At 41.0% G+C, this 21,067-nt stretch overlaps 1 protein-coding gene across 2 annotated transcripts; it reads left to right on the top strand.

Annotated features, from left to right (window-relative positions):
* The first annotated feature begins 184 nt into the window (after positions 1 to 184).
* On the top strand, positions 185 to 19,554 carry NUDT5 (nudix hydrolase 5). 2 transcript variants are annotated; one of them, XM_070754659.1, is made up of 10 exons: positions 214 to 303; positions 7,444 to 7,553; positions 10,026 to 10,093; positions 12,267 to 12,319; positions 14,477 to 14,584; positions 15,181 to 15,276; positions 15,953 to 16,054; positions 16,958 to 16,966; positions 18,393 to 18,446; positions 19,322 to 19,554. In XM_070754659.1, exons 2-10 carry the CDS (start codon positions 7,491 to 7,493, stop codon positions 19,429 to 19,431), a joined length of 663 nt encoding a protein of 220 aa, XP_070610760.1. In that variant the 5' UTR covers positions 214 to 303; positions 7,444 to 7,490; the 3' UTR covers positions 19,432 to 19,554. The 2 variants fall into 2 exon arrangements, with proteins under 2 accessions (XP_070610759.1, XP_070610760.1); XM_070754658.1 differs by lacking the exons at positions 16,958 to 16,966; positions 18,393 to 18,446; positions 19,322 to 19,554 and having other exon boundaries at positions 185 to 246; positions 15,953 to 16,153.
* The last annotated feature ends 1,513 nt before the right edge of the window (positions 19,555 to 21,067 follow it).

The raw sequence follows: 21,067 nt of genomic DNA on the forward strand, positions 1-21,067 counted from the left end.
ATAAATGCCTCACAGAGCTGTGAGGACGACTTTAATTTTCCTATCTCTATCTCCCTTTCTAAATGAAACGAAGGAGTGGCAGGCGTTACACATTAACTCTCCAGACGCATGCGTGGCAGAGCCGGCCCTGCCATGGGACGCTCTCCCTTAATCTCGATGGTTCTTGCGAACTTCCTGAACGCTTCCAGCCAATCAACGGAAGGGAACGGAACAGACCGACTCTTCGGCTCCTTCTTGGGGAAAACGGTGAGCAGAGAGAGTAGAGGCGTCCTCCTGCCGCCAACTCGCGAGTCTCGCAAGGAGGTAGGTTAAAAGAATAGACAGAGGGAATAGAGCATGTACAGAGTGCCTGGGCCGATGAGCTCCTCACTTGCACTTGCATGCATTGTTGTTAGAGCGGGTTGCAAAGCGCAGATAAAATTTAATTTAATTTAATTTAATTAGACTTCTGTGCCGCCTAATCCATATTTTTCCAAGCTCAGCAACTTTCAGAGAAGTTGGATTTCAATTCCCAGAATTCCCCAGGTGACTGACTGAGGAATTCTGGGAATTGAAGTCCATTTAAAGTTTATGAGAAACCTGGTTTCTTTCTAATGGCATTAAGTGGTTATAAGTCTGCCTCGTTTTTCCTTTTATCTCCTGTTTTGCAAAATCTGCCACTTATCTGAAGCCTCTAGTCGTTAACAAAATAGCCTATTACAATATATTTGGAATATGTTATTCCAAATATATATGGAGAAGGGCGGCTTAGAAATTTAAATAAATTAAATAAATTATATATAATTTATGGGTATGGCTAGCTGATGAGGCCAAAATAAGGCCGAAATAGATCTATCCTAGTCTCCCTTAATTTTCAAATTCAGCCAAAAACCATGTGACTATATATATATATGTGTGTGTGTGTGTGTGTCTGTGTGTATCACATGTTTTTTGCTGAAATTTTAAAATTAAGGGAGACTAGGATGGCACCATTCCGGCCTTGTTCTGGCCTCATCATCTAGCCACACCCTTCCTTACTGGGATTCGATCTGGCAGCCTCTGCCTTGTAATTATATATATATATAATTATGTAATTATAAATAAATGTATTTAATTTGTTTAATTTATTTAAATTTCTAAGCCGCCCTTATATATATATTATATTATATAATATACATATTATATATTATATTATATATATGTATATATATATATGAAGAGGCAACAGCCATTGCGATCTCCGCTAGGTTTAAAATGTATTAAAAACTACTAAAATTAACTAAGCTTTCCTTAGTCCTCTAAGGTGGTCAGAGTGTAAAAATACCCATTGGAGACAGTTGACAGTTATATATATACAGTATATATATATGTATGTGTGTGTGTGTGTGTGTATATATATATATATATACACACACACATATACACACACACACATATACACACACACACACACTGCTCAAAAAAAATAAAAATAAAGCGAATGCTCAAAGAATACATCCTAATTCTACATGCTGTTTTTATCACTGTTGTTAGCCGCCCCAAGTCCACGGAGAGGGGCGGTATAAAAATCAAATCAAATCAAATTAAATCAAATAAATAAATAAATAAACCTGGATGAATGAAATATTCTCATTGAATACTTTGTTCTGTACAAAGTTGAATGTGCACAACAGCAGGTGAAATTGATTGTCAATCTGTGTTGCTTCCTAAGTGGACAGTTTGATTTCACAGAAGTTTGATTTACTTGGAGTTATATTCTGTTGTTTAATAAGTGTCCCCTTTATTTTTTTGAGCAGTGTATATTCAGTTAATTGGTCTAATTCAATGCCAATGGGTTAAAAAAAACAGAGATAAATAGGCATCTTTCCCTTGAAAACTAATTGCACTGAACTTTAAATAGCTTTATCTAAAATAATTTTCAGGGCTGCTGTTTATGCTTCATACAAGCATTAGGAAATTGTTTTTCCCCCCTGTGTGATTAAATTGGATACTAATTAGATCAGTCCCCTGTAACATATGAAATGTTGTTACCAGTTTTCCTTGCATAATGTAGCCTGTCAATATCAGCTGAAATGAAGCAGCTACCTTGGTTCAACTCAAAAGTCCTAAAACCAGCAGGATTTGGGAAATTTCCACTTGTAGAAAGTTATAGAATAGAATAGAATAGAATTTTTATTGGCCTAGTATGATTGGACACACAAGGAATTTGTCTTGGTGCAGATGCTCTCAGCGTACATAAAATAAAATATACATTTGTCAAGAATCATGTGATACAACACTTAATGATTGTCATAGGGGTCAAATAAGCAATGAAGAAGCAATATTAATAAAAATCTTAGGATATACGCAACAAGTATATCATTGTATTGTCTCTTAGTACCATGCTGGAAATTATAAATTATCAGAATGCTTCATTTAAATCTGTGATTTATTAGTATTAATTGTCCATGGCAAAGATTGCCATTAAAGTTTAAAATGATCATTAAGTGGTAACACTAATAAGACATAAGTTAAATGAACAAAATAAAGGACAAAGGTATTGGATGGATGGATGGATGGATGGATGGATGGATGGATGGATGGATGGATGGATGGATGGATGGATGGATGGATGGATGGACGGACAGACGGATGGATAGAAACATAGAAGACTGATGGCAGAAAAAGACCTCATGGTCCATCTAGTCTACCCTTATACTATTTCCTGTATTTTATCTTAGGATGGATCTATGTTTATCCCAGGCATGTTTACATTCAGTGACTGTGGATTGACCAACCACGTCTGCTGGAAGTTTGTTCCAAGCATCTACTCTTCTTTCAATCAAATAATATTTTCTCACGTGGCTTCTGATCTTTCCCCCAACTAATCTCAGATTGTTCCCCCCTTCTTCTGGTGTTCACTTTCCTATTAATGGATGGATGGATAAGTATAGTCCTTTATTTCAGAAAGCTGCCCTTTAGGTGGATGAACTGATTAATTTTTCAGAAAGTGAGTTTGGTCCTTTATTAAGTTTATTTTATTCGTTTAACATACCAGTTATATCATTCCAGTGTTACCACTGAATGCATGGTTTGATTGCAGAAATCCTTTTTAATACTCGCTTCTTATAACATTATAGTTTCATATGCTTCCTTTTAAACAATTATCACAATATCCCTTTTTGCAAAATTTTTCTTGGTTTTGCTCTTGAATTTTCCTCTGCAAATTTATGGACATAATCATCTAAATGTGGTCGATGCTTACAAACCTCTTTCATATTTGCCCTTTGGTTGATTCACGTTGTATTTTGCAAGAAAATAGTGTCACCATCTGTTCTGTCGGGCTCTCTGGTAGACTCCTCCCAAAAATTCACAGGTACAAATTTCAGACACACACACGTTTGAAAATTCAAAACAAAGTTCTTTATAATGAAAATTCACTTAAACTAAGCCCTCTTTTGGTATAGCAAAGAGCACTCGTCTCCAAACAAACTGGTAATTTGTACAAGTCCCTTATCAGTTCTGTGATACTTAGCTTGCAGCTGTGAGGCAATTCACAGTCCTTCTTCTTTCACAAAGTGAAACACACTTTGCTCTGGGTTAGTTTCAAAATCAGCACACAAAAGGTCAAAGTCAGTAAAGCAGTCACAAAACACCATGATCAGATAATCCTCCACAATGGCCAAACCCACAGGCTGCTCTTTATAGCAGCCTCACTAATGACCACAGCCCCACCCAACCACAGGTGGCCTCATTTTCTTTGATAATAATCTCTCAGTTGTTGCTGCCTATGCATCGCTCTCCGCATGCGTGGCTGTATCATTAACTCTTGTTCCGAATCCAAGGAGGAGCTAGATAATTGATCTCCTTCCAAGCTGTCTGCCCCACTCTCCTCCTCCCTGTCACTCATATCTTCTTGGTCAGAGGAGCCTTCATCATCAGATTCCACCGGGGGCAAAACAGGCCTGCAGCATGTGGAAGTCTCCCCCACATCCACAGTCCTTGGGGCAGGAGCTGGGCCAGAGCTAACCACACCACCATCGCTGTATCGTTGTCATAAAAGATTACTTTGCAGCTAAAGGCGGAATCGTCTCCAATGCACAGTGGATAGGCTAAAAAATAAAACATAAAATAAAACCAAGGACACAAACAACCCTGCTAGAATCAAAATGTTCGCGCTTTCTAAACTGGTAAAAATTGATACGAATCGTGTGATAATTTTTGCTCAATAGATGCAGACATTTTTGAGATCATGTCTGGCTGGAAAAAAAAGTTTGCAGGACTTTGTCCTCGTGGTCGGTCATCGCACTCACAATTGTTGTCCAAGAAAGCAGATTGTCCTCCATAGACCTTACCTTTACTCTGTTTAAAGTCCCAATCTATTTTCTGCAGGGCTGAAATTTCTGATTAACCTTAATTGACCAATCGCCAAACCCTCTTATTTAGTATAGGTCAGTGATGGCGAACCAGCATGTTTTTCCTTCTGCGCATGTGCATGAAGCACTCTCTCACAAGGGGACGTCAATGCGTGTGAGATTTCAGCAATTTTTCGCTTCTGTGCATGCGCAGAATGGGGGGGGGAATCGCCGAAATCTCTCCTGCATGCGCCCCCATCACAAGATTTTTCTGCACGCGGAGAAACAAAAACATCCTGGGATGCGCATGCACACATGTAAGACACTTTAAACTGTGTGCACAGCGCATCAGTAGCAGCAGGAGGAGCAATCCGTGTGCATCCCGACACCCATCCCCCTCACATGCGCCAACAAAAACCCCTGCAGTGTGCCCTTTCCATGTACGCAGGTCTCACTCATGCCCTCATCACCTCGAGGCTCGACTACTGTAATGCTCTCTACATGGGGCTACCTTTGAAGAGTGTTCGGAAACTTCAGATCATACAGAATGCAGCTGCGAGAGCTATCATGGGCTTCCCTAGGTATGCCCATGTTACACCAACACTCCGCAGTCTGCATTGGTTGGCGATCAACTTCCGGTCACAATTCAAAGTGTTGGTTATGACCTATAAAGCCCTTCATGGCATCAGACCAGAATATCTCCGGGACCGCCTTCTGCCGCACGAATCCCAGCGACTGGTTAGGTCCCACAGAGTGGGTCTTCTCTGGGTCCCGTCAACTAAACAATGTCGTCTGGCGGGACCCAGGGGAAGAGCCTTCTCTGTGGGGGCTCCGACCCTCTGGAACCAGCTCCCCCCTGAGATTAGGATTTCCCCCACCCTCCTCGCCTTTCGTAAACTCCTTAAAACCCACCTCTGTCGTCAGGCATGGGGGAACTGAAACATCTCCCCCTTGCCCATGTTGTTTTGGTGTTTGATTGATTGTGTGCTTGTTTTTTATATATATTGGGGTTGTTTTATGAATTTCTTAACTTAAAATTGTAATTGGATTGGTGGGTATTGGATGTGTCACTATGTACTGTTTTTACCATTGTTGTGAGCCGCCCCGAGTCTGCGGAGAGGGGCGGCATATAAATCCAATAAATCTAATCTAATCTAAATCTATGGATGGTGAAAAATGGCCCCAAGGGCTTACTGAAATGAACTTCTGAAAGGCCCGTTGGGCCCGTTTTTCGCCATTCATAGCCCCCTGGAGGCTTTCGTGAAACCTGGGATGAGCCAGCACACACACACACGTCTGCACTAGAGCTGAATTATTATCTGTGCTAATGCTTCATGTGCTCTGGTATGGCTTTGAGTGCCAGTTGTGGCACCCACGTGGATATAGGTCATCCTCGACTTATGGCCTTAATTGAACCCAACATTTCTGTTACTAAGTGAGACATTTTTTGCCTCCGTTGTTCACTGAATCATAGTGGTTCTTAAGTGAATTACAGGGTCTTGTTGAGAGAATCTGGCTTCCCACTTGACGTGACCCCAGCAGATTGCGACCGTTATCAATATGAATCGATTTCCAAGAGCCTCTCACAGTTACTACTGTTGAGCAAGGTACCACATATCCTGTACCCTTGCCTCAATTTACAACCAGACTTTTTTCACCATTGAATCGTATTCTTTATTTATTTATTCATTTATTCATTTATTTATTTATTTATTAGATTTGTATGCCGCCCCTCTCCCTAGACTCGGGGTGGCTCACAGCAATAATAAACAATATATAACAAATCTAATGATTTAAAAGAAACACTAACAGCCCCATTATTAAAAGCAAACATACACACAAGCATACCATACATAAGCTGTGTAGGCCTGGAGGAGATGTTTCAATTCCCCCATGCCTGACGGCAAAGGTGGGTTTTAAGGAGTTTACGAAAGGCGAGGAGGGTGGGGGCAGTTCTAATCTCTGGGGGCAGCTGGTTCCAGAGGATCGGGGCCGCCACAGAGAAGGCTCTTCCCCAGGGTCCCACCAAACGGCATTGTTTAGTTGACGGGACCCGGAGAAGGCCAACTCTGTGGGACCTAACCGGCCGCTGGGATTCGTGCGGCAGAAGGCGGTCCCAGAGATATTCTGGCCCGATGCCATGAAGGGCTTTATAGGTCATAACCAACACTTTGAATTGTGACCGGAAACTGATCAGCAACCAATGCAGACTGTGGAGTGTTGGTGTAAAATGGGTATATTTGGGGAAGCCCATGATTGCTCGCGCAGCTGCATTCTGCACGATCTGAAGTTTCCGAACACTTTTCAAAGGTAGCCCCATGTAGAGAGCGTTACAGTAGTTGAGCCTCGGGGTGATGAGGGCATGAGTGACTGTGAGCAATGAGTCCCGATAGGGCCGCAACTGGTTCAAGTCTGTCAAGACCCTTCTGTATCTTGAGCCTATCTTCTGGAGTGTTCTCTGTTCCTGCCAGGTCGGTGTCATCTGCAAATTTGATGAATTCCCCATCTATCCCCTCAAGTCATTGTTGAAGATGTTGAAGAGTCCTTGGCCTCCATACTTCCCTTCATGTAGATTCAGTTCCATTGAACATTACATGTTTGAGCGTGGTTGGTTAGTCAGTTTCGAATCCATTTTGGTCACGTTGCTGTCTAACCCACATTTTTATACTTTTTCTAGTAGTAGTTTATGGTCTACTTTATCAAATGCCTTACGGAAGTCTGAGTAAATTATATCGACGGCATTCCTCTGGTCCACCAATTTTGTCACAAATCCAAGGAAGATTCTCTCTTCAAAGGATCAGAAAGTGTTGAAATTCACTAAGTCATCAAATTGCAATCCCATTTTCTAATTTTGCATGTGAATCATGCATGTTGCTGTGACCCTTTGCTCTGCTCTCTTTTAGCAACATATTTGCTCCTATCGATCGAGTTCTTTTAGGATAATGACAGGATCAGGCCAAATTGACTGACCGTCTCCCTCCCCCGTCTGTCCAACTAACATATTCCTCACTTGAGTTCAGGCTACAGTTTGTTAATATTTGTTAATATTTGCTGAAGAGACGGTCTGTCAACGGAGCATGAAAAGGATGAATGGCCAGACATGATGACAAATATTGACTTTGGTTTGTAGAAAGTTGAACTTTGTCCTGAGAAAGGAGAACCCAACATTTCTTGAAAATGGAAAGGGAAGCATCGGTTGAAGCTCTCAAATCTGCCCAAGAGACCATCATCAAAGAAGAGGTATGTGGGGTTTAATTGGGATCAATGTTAGGTTCAAGAACATCAGAGTTGGTTTATTTTGGGTTGGTTGTATTTTGGGATTTATTTATTTATTTTTTGCAAATATTTTATTTATTTATTTATTTTGTCCAATACATAATACACATTGAAGAGAAAGATATGTAATAATATAAGAAAAGAATAGAAGAAAAGAGATAAAAGTATAGGTGAACATATTTGAAAGGGAGAAAAGATAAATGAGATAAGGAGAGACAATTGGACAGGGGACGGAAGGCACACTGGTGCACTTATGCACGCCCCTTACTGACCTCTAAGGAACCTGGAGAGGTCAATCATGGATAGTCTAAGGGAGAAATGTTGGGGGTTAGGGGTTGACACTACTAAGTCAGGTAATGAGTTCCACACTTCGACAACTCGGTTGCTGAAGTCATATTTTTTACAGTCAAGTTTGGAGCGGTTAATATTAAGTTTGAATCTGTTGCGTGCTCTTGTGTTGTTGCGATTGAAGCTGAAGTAGTCATTGACAGGTAGAACGTTGCAGCATATGATCTTGTGGGCAATACTTAGATCGTGTTTTAGGCGACGTAGTTCTAAGCTTTCTAGACCTAGGATTGATAGTCTGCTTTCGTTGGGGATTCTGTTTCGAGTGGAGGAGTGAAGGGCTCTTCTGGTGAAGTATCTTTGGACATTTTCAAGGGTGTTGATGTCCGAGATGTGGTAGGGGTTCCAGACAGATGAGCTGTATTCAAGGATGGGTCTGGCAAAAGTTTTGTAGGCTCTGGTGAGTAGCGTGAGATTGCCAGAGCAGAAGCATTTTCTGTTTAATCTAATTCAAATATAAACAATCTGTAAATACGGTAGCTCTTCGGAGAAGGAGGGAGGCAAGCAAACCAATTTGTGGCGCTTTACTACAAGTATTCAGACTGCAAACCACAATCAAGTTACAGTAGTTCTCAGCGAAACATGTGAAGGACTTTGGGGTTCCTCACCATGGTTGTTAAGTGAATCAATGCAGGTGTTAAGTATGTCACACAGTTTTTAAGCCAATCTGGCTTCCCCTTGGACTTCATTTGTCAGAAGGTCTCAAAAAACACATTAAGGAAGCGTGTATTGGCATCATGATGGGTGGAAGATTTTCCACAGTGTACGGGGAAAAACATGTTTTGACGTATAAAAGCTTGATGCTTGCATACGTAATTTTGCCTTCTCGAGTTGGAGAATGTATATCTTCACTTTGGAAGGTCCTTTGATCAAAGTAGTAAAGGCCTGCTTCTGTTCATTTGGACTCCTGTGGGCTTAGTTGGTGAATTTTTCTCACAAGCTTGGGGGGCTCGTCCGGGATTTGAACTCGGGACATTGCAACCGTCATAAATGTGAGTCAGTTGCCAAGCATCTTAATTTTGGTCATATGACCACGGGGATGCTGAAACGGTCGTAAAATGTGAAAGATGGTCATGAATCCATGGCCGTTTCCAGGGCTGTTGTAATTTTGAATGGTCGCTAAATTATCTGTTGTAGGTTGAGGACTAGCGGCATCTCAGAGGATAGACAAAAATATTCCTTGATGTTCAGTTGTCTTTAAGTCCTAATTTTTGTTAGGATGTGACTTTGGACCAGTATTGGGTTTCTATCGGGATGGGAAGCGGAGGGAAGACAGTGTTCTGGTAGTGAAAATGGAGTGGGCGGGTGGGCACATCGGCACAAGATTTGGCTTCTGGCCATGCGCAGGAAGCAAAATCTTGTGAGAAGACATGTGGACAGGCGAGATTTTGGTAATTTGTTTGCTTCCGCACATGCAGAAGCAAAATTTTACCTCACGGCAAAAAATTTACCTCACAATATGCACCAAAGCAAAAAAAATCGCCAAAATCTCATCCACCCACGAGATTTGCTTCCTGTGCATGCTTCCTGCTCTATGTCATTTCCAGCATGCATGAGTGCGCTAGCCACCTGATTTTTGGCCTTGGGGGAGGCCATTTTGCCTTCCGGAGGCTTCAGGGACGCTTCCTGAAGCCCTGGAATGCAAAAAAAACGCCCAATGGGCAAACCAGAAGTTTGGAAAAACAGACTTCCGGTTTGCCCTTTGTGCCGTTTTTTGCACTCCGGGGCTTCAGGAAGGTCAGTTTTTCTGAACTTCCGGTTTGCCCGTTTTTTCCAGCGTCCCAGGCTTCAGTGAGGCCTGTGCGCATGCGTGAGGGCAGTGGGGATTGTGCGCATGTGTAAGGGGCAACGCATGCATGGGCGGAGGAAATGGGTGTGGGCATATGCGCGTGTGCTAGCACGTGGACCAAAAATGATTCACCATCACCGCATTAAGAGCATATTAAAAATTATAATAGGTTACAGGCTTGTCGATCTCTGGGAGTCTGTGGCTTTCGATTTGTAATGTGCGGCAACCAGCATTGTAGTTAGCCACACATTGACCATTTAAAACCATGGTTTAAATGAAGTTTATTTATTTTTTCCTTTCAGACCATTACTGAAAGAAAATGGGTGAAGCTGGACCAAACCACTTACCTTGACCCAACCGGTCAAACGAGGTACTCGCCTTATGACCAGAATGGAGCCCAATGTTTTTGTTGCTAAGTGAAAAATTTATTGAGTTTTGCCCCATTTTCCACCCGTTGGTGCCACATCATTGATTGATTGATTGATACATGATATAGACTGGATGGATGGATGGATGGATGATAGACGGACAGACAGATAGATGATAGATGATAAATAGATTGAAGGATGGAAGATGGATAGATGACATGGATAGATGGATGGATGGATGATAGATGGACAGATAGATGATAGATGATAGATTAGATAGATGACATGGATGGATGGATGGGTGATAGACGGACAGACAGATAGATGATAGATGATAAATAGAAGGAAGAATGTATGGATGGATAGATGACATGGATAGATGGATGGATGATAGATGGACAGATAGATGATAGATGATAAATTAAATAGATGGAAGGAACGATGGATGGATGGATAGATGGATAGATGACATAGATGGATGGATGGATGGATGACAGACAGACAGATAGATGATAGAGATAGATGGTAGATTAGATGGATGGATGGGATAGATGACATAGATAGCCGCTCCAAGTCTACAGAGAGGGGCGGCATACAAATCTAATAAATAAATAAAATAAGATGTATGGATGTATGGATAGAGAAAGAAAGGAAGGAAGATAGATAGATAGATATTAGAAAACTACATAAAGTAAATGAAACTTTTCAAAGTAAACAAAATTTAGTCAAAATGATATTATCCATGACAGCTTTTGAAAATAATAAAAATATTAAAAATCTTTTAAATGAGGTGGATATAAAAATAGTTGCTATGCAAAAATAACCTAGTAGTCTTCAAGAAGAAATCAAGTTCGTTTATTAAGTAAATACCTTTTTCTTCATCCTTTAAGTGTTGAATACAATTTCAGTGTGATGCTAATTTTTCTTTCACCTTTTAAATACTGTATAAGTATACTTTTAAAAATTGTTTTATATTTTGTTTTTGTTGCTGTTGTGTTTTTTACACTATGTGTAAATTAAAAGTCAATCATTTTTAAAAAGATTTTACAGAGCAAAAAAATATAATGGTTTAAACTTTAGGGGAAAATGAACCAACGAAGCATATCCATGTACTGTATAAACTTATTTCTAGATGTTGCCCATGATCTGTCAATAAAGGACATGTTATTCAATGAAGTAGAATTATTATAGTAGGAATATAGATCTAGAAATGTTAAGGAAATGAATATTTCTTGATGGAACGTTGCTATGAATTTTGCCATAGTTTGTCATGGAATGAATGGCTTAAGTTTGGAGACTTCACCTACAAAAAGATATTGACAAAATTGACGGGTCCAAAGACGGGCTACAAGAATGGCGGAAGGTCTTAAGCATAAAACGTATCAGGAAAGACTTCATGGACTCCATCTGTCTAGTCTGGAGGACAGGAGGAAAAGGGGGGACATGATCGAAACATTTAAATAGGTTAAAGGGTTAAATAAGGTTCAGGAAGGAAGTGTTTTTAATAGGAAAGTGAACACAAGAACAAGGGGACACAATCTGAGGTTAGTTGGGGGAAAGATCAAAGGCAACGTGAGAAAATATTATTTCACTGAAAGAGTAGTAGATCCTTGGAACAAACTTCCAGCAGACGTGGTAGATAAATCCACAGGAACTGAATGTAAACATGCCTGGGATAAACATATATCCATCCTAAGATAAAATACAGGAAATAGTATAAGGGCAGACTAGATGGACCATGAGGTCTTTTTCTGCCGTCAGTCTTCTATGTTTCTATGTTTCTAAGTTTAGAACATTATCAATATGATATTGAAGAAAACTGTTTTGGAAAACTATTCTTATTGCTAGTTGTATGTATATTGCTTGTCGTTTATTGTACCTGTATTTTTGCTTTCTGAATTAGTCTTCAACATTAAACGCTTATTAGAGTATTTGTATAATTAAAACTGTGTTACTTGCAGTTTACATTTTTTGAATATAGAATTCTGTCCTGTCCACGTTACCGTGTGGAAATGTTTAAAACATCTGTACAAAGTTTAAATAAAAAGTACAAAAATGCAAATATTTCGTAAATGACCATAGAAGTTTATGAAATAAACTTAGTAGGTGAATGTTCAAAAAATAATAATAAAGATCCAGTTTCTGATATTTAGCTTTTTAAACAATTTTTAACAGAATATGGGAATCGGTAAAACGTACCACCAGGAAAGAAGGGGTTGCGGCTGATGGTAAGCCAACTTTCATATTATTATTATTATTATTATTATTATTATTATTATTATTATTATTATTATTATTATTATTAGATTTGTATGCCGCCGCTCTCCATAGACTCGGGGCGGCTCACAGCAATAATAAAACAATATACAACAAAGACTTCTATACTTCTAGAGTTGTTAACCTGATCCTACGCAGCTTCTGCTCAGGCGATCTCACACTACTCACAAGAGCCTACAAAACTTTTGCCAGACCCATCCTAGACTACTGCTCATCTGTCTGGAACCCATACCACATCTTGGACATCAACACCCTTGAAAACGTCCAAAGATATTTCACCAAAAGAGCCCTTCACTCCTCCACTCGAAACAGAATCCCCTACGAAAATAGACTAACAATTCTGGGTCTAGAAAGCCTAGAACTACGGCGCTTAAAACATGATTTGAGTATTGCCCACAAGATCATATGCTGCAACGTCCTTCCGGTCAACGACTACTTCAGCTTCAGTTGCAACAACACAAGAGCACGCAACAGATTCAAACTTAATATTAACCACTCTAAACTTGACTGTAAAAAACATGACTTCAACAATCGAGTTATCGAAGCGTGGAACTTATTACCAGACTCAATTGTGTCAACCCCTAACCCCCAACATTTCTCCCTTAGACTCTCCACGATTGACCTCTTCAGGTTCCTAAGAGGCCAGTAAGGGGCGTACATAAGTGCACTAGTGTGCCTTTCGTCCCCTGTCCAATTGTCTTTCCTTTCTCTCACTTATCATATATATTTTCTTTCTTTCATATATCCTCTCCTCTAAGTTCACTTTTACCCTTATATATATTACTACATGTCTATTTTTCTTCCTATGTATTTGTGTATTGGACAAATGAATAAATAAAAATAAATAAATGTAATATTTAAAAATAACTAAAACCCCCTTATTTTAAAAAACAAGACATACACACAAACAAACCATGCATAAACTATATTCCTTACTATGTGGGTCAAAACAATAATCCCCCAAACCCCCAATTACTGCTGAACAAGAAATTGAAGGTGGTATATTTATTTTTTTTACTCCTTATATTTTTCTTTTCCTAAATATTTTATATAACCCTAATCTTATTTTTCTACTTACTTTTCTACAAATATGTTTTCTACTATTCTTAGTAACATTTATCATCCTTATAGGTTCTAATTAACATAAGATAAGATAAATGAATTATTGATAGTAATAAGATACAAATGTGAATATTGAATTTTTGTTATATTCTGTTATATATACAGTAGTACCTCTAGATACGAGCTGCTCCACATGCGAGTATTCCAAGTTACGAGCGGAGAGGCAAGCAAAATTTCTGTTCTACATACGAGCTTAAATTCGGGATACGAGCCGAGCGTCCACTAGGTGGCGCAAGAATTCCATTTTTTTCCAGTTATCTCTGAGCGAAAAGCCAAATCTAAAGGCATTGGTTCGAGATACGAATTGATCGACATACGAGGTCGGCTCTGGCACGAATTAAACTCATATGTCGAGGTACCACTGTATCCTGAAATACAATATCATGTAATAAATACCCTTACCCTTTTTGAATTTATGTACCCCCTTTCCCTTTCCCCCTCCCCCATTTACCCATTGTTAATTAATAAACTTTATTTTTTTAAAAAGAAATAACAAATCACTCCTAGCACTGATGATGTAACCTAGTTGGGTAATGAGACTTTTGCCAGGAAAGCACCAAGCTTAGAGGGCGCAAAAGACCCCGCGTTTCTACAAATATTCTCTATTGCTAAAAGATACCGTTGCACACAACCCTACGGTCCTCTTCCTCCGGCTCCAAACCCATTCCCTTCCAGCGCTGATGATGTAACCTAGCTGGGTAATGAGACGTCTGTCGGAAAACCACCAAGCTCAGGCAGCGTCAAGGACCCAAATCGGTGCAGATGGGAAAACTGACCCCGTGGTCTTTCCTGTTTGGTGCAAACTGGTTCAAGATTAGGTTTGTGATAAGGGCTCTGCTGTCCATTTAACTTGGAAGGCCGTCTGCCAAGTCTTTGGGAAGGGGGAAATAATATTGATAATAATGATACTAATAACAACAATATAATTATCATCATCATTTTGTGACCATGTTTTTTCTCCCCCTTGCTCTCCGCTCGGTTGGCAGGCGTGGCGGTTATTCCGGTGCTGCAACGGACCCTCCACTACGACTGCATCGTCCTGGTGAAACAATTCCGGCCTCCGTTGGGAGCCTTTTGCTTGGAGTTCCCAGCAGGTAGGTGAGAGCGGCCTTTGGGCTTCCTAAGTGGGGTGGGAAGCCCTGTTCTTTTCCCTCCTCTTCCCTTTCCCCTCCTTTCCTTTTTCCTTCCCTCCCTTCCTCCTTTCCTTTCCTCTTTTTCTCCTTCCCTTCCCTCCCTTCCTCCTTCCGTTTCCTTTCCTTTTCCTTCCTTCCCTCTTCCTCCTTCCCTTTTCCCTTCCCTCCCTCCCTCCTTCGCTTTTCCTTTTCCTTCTTTCCTTCCCTCTTCCTCCTTTCCTTTTCCTTCCCTTCTTGTTTTCCTTCCCTTCCCTTTTCCTTCCCTCCCTTCCTCCTTCCCTTTTTCCTTTCCTTTTCCTTATCTTTCCTTCCCTCTTCCTCCTTTCCTTTTCCTTCCCTTTTCCTTTCCTCCCTCCTTCCCTCTTCCTTTCCTTTTCCTTCCCTCCTGCACTTCCTCCTCTCCTTTCCCTTTTTCCTTCCCTCGCTTCACTGTCCCGTCCTGTGTTCCCCTTCACTCCACCTTCCCTCTTCCTCCTTCCCTGTTCCCCCCCCCCCGGTGGTGGCCCCCCGGTTGCGCGAAGCGGCCTGTAACTCCACGTGGTCTCTCTCACTCCCAGGTCTCATCGATAGCGATGAAACTCCCGAGTCGGCTGCCTTGCGGGAGCTGGAAGAAGAAACGGGCTACAAAGGGGACATCCTGGAGTGCTCTCCAGGTGGGTTGGCAGTTTTGCCTTCACTCTTGGAAAAAGAAGGAGTAGTAGCAGTAGTAGTAGTAGTAGTAGGAGGAGGAGGAGGAAGAGGAGAACTTGAGCGCCCGTGATGCTCTCTGTGCTTGGCAGTTTTCTAATATTCTATTCTATTCTATTGCATTCCATTCCTCTATATCTTATTCTATTTTATTTTGTTCTGTTCTGTTTAATTCCAATATCCTGTCCTATCCATTCTACTCTATTCTGCATTTTAATCTATTCTGCATTCTATTCTATTCTACGTTCTATTCTAAATGTTCCAAATGGTTGGAACACACACACAAAAATTGAGACAATAAATAACATTGCATAGGACACGACAGCTGATGCAAGAGGCTGTCTCTGCTAAAAAGTACTATTGCTAACATGTTGTAAGCTGCCCTGAGTCTAAGGAGAAGGGCGGCATAAAAATCAATCAATCAATCAATCAATCAATCAATCAATCAATCAAGCAAGCAAGCAAGCAAGCAAGCAAGCAAGCAAGCAAGCAAGCAAGCAAGCAAGCAAGCAAGCAAGCAAGCAAGCAAGCAAGCAAGCAAGCAAATAAAATTAGGTCATTTTAATTTTTTTTGCATGAATGAGGTTAGATTGCTGGTTTCCTTTCTTGTGTAACTGACTTATTGATGCTTTCCCGTCATAGCTTTGTGCTTAGATCCGGGGCTGACCAACTGCGCCTCCCACATTGCGAGCGTCACTATCAACGGAGACCTCCCTGTCAATCTGAAGCCGAAACAGAAACCCGGTGGGTGTTTGATTAACTTTCCTTTCTTCTCCCAAATGGACGTTTCCAAGGTTGGATTTCTGATGGATTTTGATTAATTTCGGGGAGCGTTTCATTGTGCACCTCTAGTTGAAGTCTGCGGATTTTAAAAACTGGCAGACCACAACAGCTCCACCATCGTGCAAATATATATACACAACAATTGAAATCCACCGAGGTCTTAGTTTTGAAACTTTTTTGGGGGGGAAAGTTAATTTTTTCTCCGATCCATACATAAATCCCCAGGATTATTTATACATTTTAATCCACCATTCATAATTTCTTTATATAGGACAATTTATTCCCGGTATATTTTTCTAAAAAAATATGGATTTATATATTTTTTTCTGAAAAAAAATATATTGCTCAAAAAAATAAAGGGGACACTCAAAGATCTGAATGAATGAAATATTCTCATTGAACATTTCATTTGCACAACTATTCCATTTGCCAAACAGCGTGTGTGAAATTGATGGTCAGTGTCTCTTCCTAAGTGGACAGTTTGATTTCACAGAAGTTTGATTTACTTGGAGTTATATTGTCTTGTTTACGTGTCCCCTTTATTTTTTTGACAAGTGTATAAATCTAATTTTGTCCTCTGAGGATATTTACCAATTTCAAAGTTTCAAAGAGTTTTTCTTTTCTTAATTATCCCAATTAACAAGATAATTGTTCTTACTCTTGCCTTTTAATTTTAAGCCATGTTGCTTCTTCACCTTTTAAAATCTCCTTAATCATTTTTTACCTCCTGTTTTGTCCTACCCAAATGCCCCGTAGGAAACAATACTCATTTGTATAATTTTCTTAAACTATCAATATATAATTCTCGTATTAATCTTCATTATTTTATTTTTGTCACATTTCTCTTCTGTTTCTCCCCTACAGAGGAAGGAGGTACGTTATACCTGGTTTATGTTGTTCGTTTTTGGCTGGGAACAGAGGCGAATATTCTCAAATTTCTTTCGGACTTCCAGCATCGGGTTCGAATCCGCTCAGTTTTTGCAGTCACCGATCTCTTTTCGTCGTCAGAAATTGTGTTTGTCTTTTGAGGCCGTCCTGCCCGTTGGTCTTGTGTTAGTAACCGGATAAAATGAGTAAACAGGTAGTCCTTGACTTAGGGGGTTCGTTCAACGACGGACTGAAGTTTACGATGGCGCTGGAAAAAGTGAACGGTGACCGTTTTTTCACACTGAACGACCGACGGAGCCTCCCCAGAGTCATGTAATAAAAATTATGACTGTTGCAGAGTCCTGGGGTCACGCGATTCCCCTTTTGACCCACAAAATCAATGGGGAGCACCAGATTCACTTAGCAACCACATTACTAACTGAATAGCTGTAGTGACTCACTTAACTACCGTGTTACTAATTGAACAACTGCAGTGACTCACTTAACAACCGTGTTTCTAACTTGATAGCTGCAGATTCACTTAACAACCATGTTACTGAGCATCTGTAGCAACTCACTTAACAACCGTGTTACTAATAGAACAACTGCGGCGGCTCACTTAACAACCGTGTTACTAATTGAAGAACTGCAGCAACTCACATTTAACAACTGTGTTACTAATTGAACAACTGCAGTGACTCACTTAACAACCATGTTTCTAACTTGATAGCTGCAGATTCACTTAACAACCATGTTATGAACTAACAGCTGTAGTTACTCACTTAACAACTGTTACCAATTGAACAACTGCAGCAACTCACTGAACAACCCCACCTTAATAACTTGAGAACTGCAGATTCACTTAACAACCATGCTAACTGAATAGCTGTAGCGACTCAGTAACAACCGTGTTACTAATTGAACAACTGCGGCGACTCGCTTAACAACTGTATTACTAATTGAATAACCTAACAGCGGTGACAAGAAATGTCGCACAACAGGGCAAAAACTGAACAACCGCCTTACTTAGCAGCAGAAAGGTTTGGGGGTCCTTGTGGTTTTAAGTGGAAGGCTGCCTGTATATAGGGATCAGGAGAATACGAAGTTTTGGGGGTTTTAAAAATTATTTCTGATTTAGAAGCCCACTTCTCCCTGGTTTGGGAGAACCAGTTTCCTGCAGATGTTTTTGCCTTGGTAATGAAACCTCTGCAAGAAAAGTCCCGTTCAACGCCGAGCTATCCATATTCTCCTTTACTGGTGCCATTTCATGAAGGATTGAAAGCTAGGCTAGATGTCCTCCTAGATGGGAAAACAGGCAAAACTTGGCATTTTAGACCAAAAAAAAAATAAAAATGAATTTGGTAGGATGGAGGAAAGGATGGTGCCAACGCTGTAACCTCCAGAATTTTTCTTGTTTTTTTAACCTCTTTAGAATTCGTGGAAGTCGTCACGTTACCAAAGAATGATTTAATGCAGAGAATTGAAGGTAAGGAAGTATGGAAATTTCCTTCTGAGATGTAGACCTGAAGCTTCCTTGCATGAAAATGTCTGAAATGGTATATGGACTCTTCTGCTTGAGTAGCGGGTTGGACTAGAAGACCTCCAAGGTCCCTTCCAACTTTTGTCATTCTCTCATTTTGTTGTGCTGTTTTCCTTCTTTCCTTCCTTCCATCCATCTCTTCCTTCCTTCCTTCCTTGGTTCCTTCCTTCCTTCCATTCTTCTTTCCTTCCTTCCTTCCTTCCTTCCTTCCTTCCTTCCTTCCTTCCTTCCATTCTTCTTTCCTTCGTCCCTCCCTCCCTCCCTTCCACTAGTTTTGAGAAACAATTTGGACAGTAAGTCGATGAAACAAAGACAGTATCAAGGTTGGCTCCATTCTGTGCAATTTCTCTTCTACTTCTAAAGCATTATTTTAACATTGTTTTATTACTGTAATAATGCTTTAATTTGATTCATTAAATTTATAAGCCGCCCAACTCCTTTTGGACTCTCTCCCTTTAAAGAGAGAGGGTTGTACAGATGAAATCACTAAAGGGTCTCCTTTTCAGCTTACATTATCCAGTTCAATTATTTCTAGAATTAAACCCAAGTTTTCACCAGGATTTATCGGGCCCACATCTTGCTCAAGCAGAGCAAAACCCAAATTCAAATTCATTGGTTTGAATGAAACCTTCTTTATACAACTATTTGCACAGTTTTTTCGGGGATGTGTATGTTTCCTCGGCTTACGATAGTCCATTTATGTCCTGTTCCATTTTACAATGGCATGGGGAAGCTGCCTCCCGTGGGCCTTCAGGATGGAAGACGGTGCCTGGATCTCCTTTTGTCTAATTGTGGGTCCTTGTGTGTGTGTGTTTTTGCAGAGCTGGTGGCCGAGGAACACCTGATTGTGGATGCCAAGTTGTACGCCTACGCGCTGGCCCTGAGGCACGCCACGGACCAGCCCTTCCAAGTGCCCTTCATGAAGTTCTAGAACTCCCCAACACCGAGAATTTTTGCTCCGAGCTCTTTCCGGCACAAAAAAAAATGTATTACTTTTAATTCAACTTCCCTGGAATTGTCGTTTGGAAAAATAAAAAAAATGAAGTCTTCTTAACTATCTTCCAAGCTCTGGATCTTGAACTGCTGGATCGTTGCGTCGAGTAGTTGGTGTTGTGAGTGGCCCATAGCCGGCTCAGTTGGTTACGGACTTTGAGGAAATTGAGCCGGTCCCTCTGGGTATCGTAGGCCAGTGTTTTTGCCAGCCGAGTCTGGGAGTGAGAGCGAAGGGGAGTTAGAACCTGGGGGACCACCAGAGACTGTAGAACCTTCAGCTATGGTAATGTCTGAGTCAGAGGATGAGGGGGACATCAAGGACCCAATATTAGATGCTAGAATTAGAAGAATGAGAGACAAGCACGGATATCTCTATAGACGTAGATTTAGATGTTGAATATCTCTATGTACATTTTGCCAACCCCAGCAGTATAAAAGAGAGGCTCGTGGGAATAGGGGTGTGAGGAATCAACGTTTATAATGGTGGATGTCCCAGATCTGAGGTTCCAGAAATACTTTGCTGGCAAACTGTTCCTTCTCATGTAAATTCATCGTCCAGTGATGAAATCATGAAGCCTTGTACGTCTGTGTTTGAGTGACAGAAAAAACACAAGGAATACCTTAATTGGATTTGGCTTCCGGCCCTGAGTTCGCCCTTTATCGCAAAGCCAATTTGACCGGGAACGCTGTCAGCCTGGACAAATAGCCTTAACCTCCCTTGCACTGCTCATTTTAAAAATGCAGATGTGTTTAGTTTGAAATCTCTCTCTGTGTGTGCTTCTTTGTTCCGATCTGACCCAGCCTAAGCAGAACAGATAGCAGCCACGGCTATGGGTTGTATCTTGTCTTGCCCTTGGCCAAGTCTTTAAGGGAAGCTCTTGAGACTTCATCCATGCTTGTCTTCTCCTTTCCTGGAGAGTGTAGGGAAGAGCTGCAGCCTTCCTTGACTTGCCCATCAATGGTTGACGGACCAACAATGCAGAACGTCTTGAGGTCTTGAGTTGAGGCTGCCCGTAATCTTCTCCCTGCCTCTTAGCAAGGGATCCCGGGAGTTGTACAGGCCTCGTCTTACAACCAGAATAGAGCCCAACATTTATTTATTTATTTTATTTATTCGATTTTTATGCCGCCCTTCTCCTTAGACTCAGGGCGACTTACAACATGTTAGCAATAGCACTTTTTAACAGAGCCAGCCTATTGCCCCCACAATCCGGGTCCTCATTTTACCCACCTCGGAAGGATGGAAGGCTGAGTCAACCTTGAGACGGTGATGAGATTTGAACTGCTGACCTTGAGATCTACAAGTCAGCTTCAGTGGCCTGCAGTACAGCACTCTACCTGCTGCGCCACCCCGGCTCATTTCTGTTGCTAAGCGAGACAGTTGAATTCGGTAGGACTCCTTGCCAGAGTTGTTCAGTGAATCATTCTCGTTAAAAATGCGTCATTAAGCGAATCTAGTTTCCACATTGACTTTGTCAGAAGGCCGCAAAAGGGGAGTCACATGACACGCACATCCTGGGGGACGTTGTTACCATCATAAATACGTGTCATTTATTTAATCGTCCACTTCCCGA

Source organism: Erythrolamprus reginae, chromosome 6, assembly GCF_031021105.1.
Source record: "Erythrolamprus reginae isolate rEryReg1 chromosome 6, rEryReg1.hap1, whole genome shotgun sequence".
NCBI classification, from domain to species: Eukaryota; Metazoa; Chordata; class Lepidosauria; order Squamata; family Dipsadidae; genus Erythrolamprus; species Erythrolamprus reginae.

What these genes read in the sequence shown, in the direction of transcription:
- NUDT5 (XM_070754659.1), top strand. Translation starts at nt 7,491, where the DNA reads ATGGAAAGGGAAGCATCGGTTGAAGCTCTCAAATCTGCCCAAGAGACC. An exon ending in AGAAGGGGTTGCGGCTGATG is followed by an intron (nt 12,320 to 14,476) that starts GTAAGCCAACTT and finishes CTCGGTTGGCAG; the next exon opens with GCGTGGCGGTTATTCCGGTG. An exon ending in TTTAATGCAGAGAATTGAAG is followed by an intron (nt 18,447 to 19,321) that starts GTAAGGAAGTAT and finishes GTGTTTTTGCAG; the next exon opens with AGCTGGTGGCCGAGGAACAC.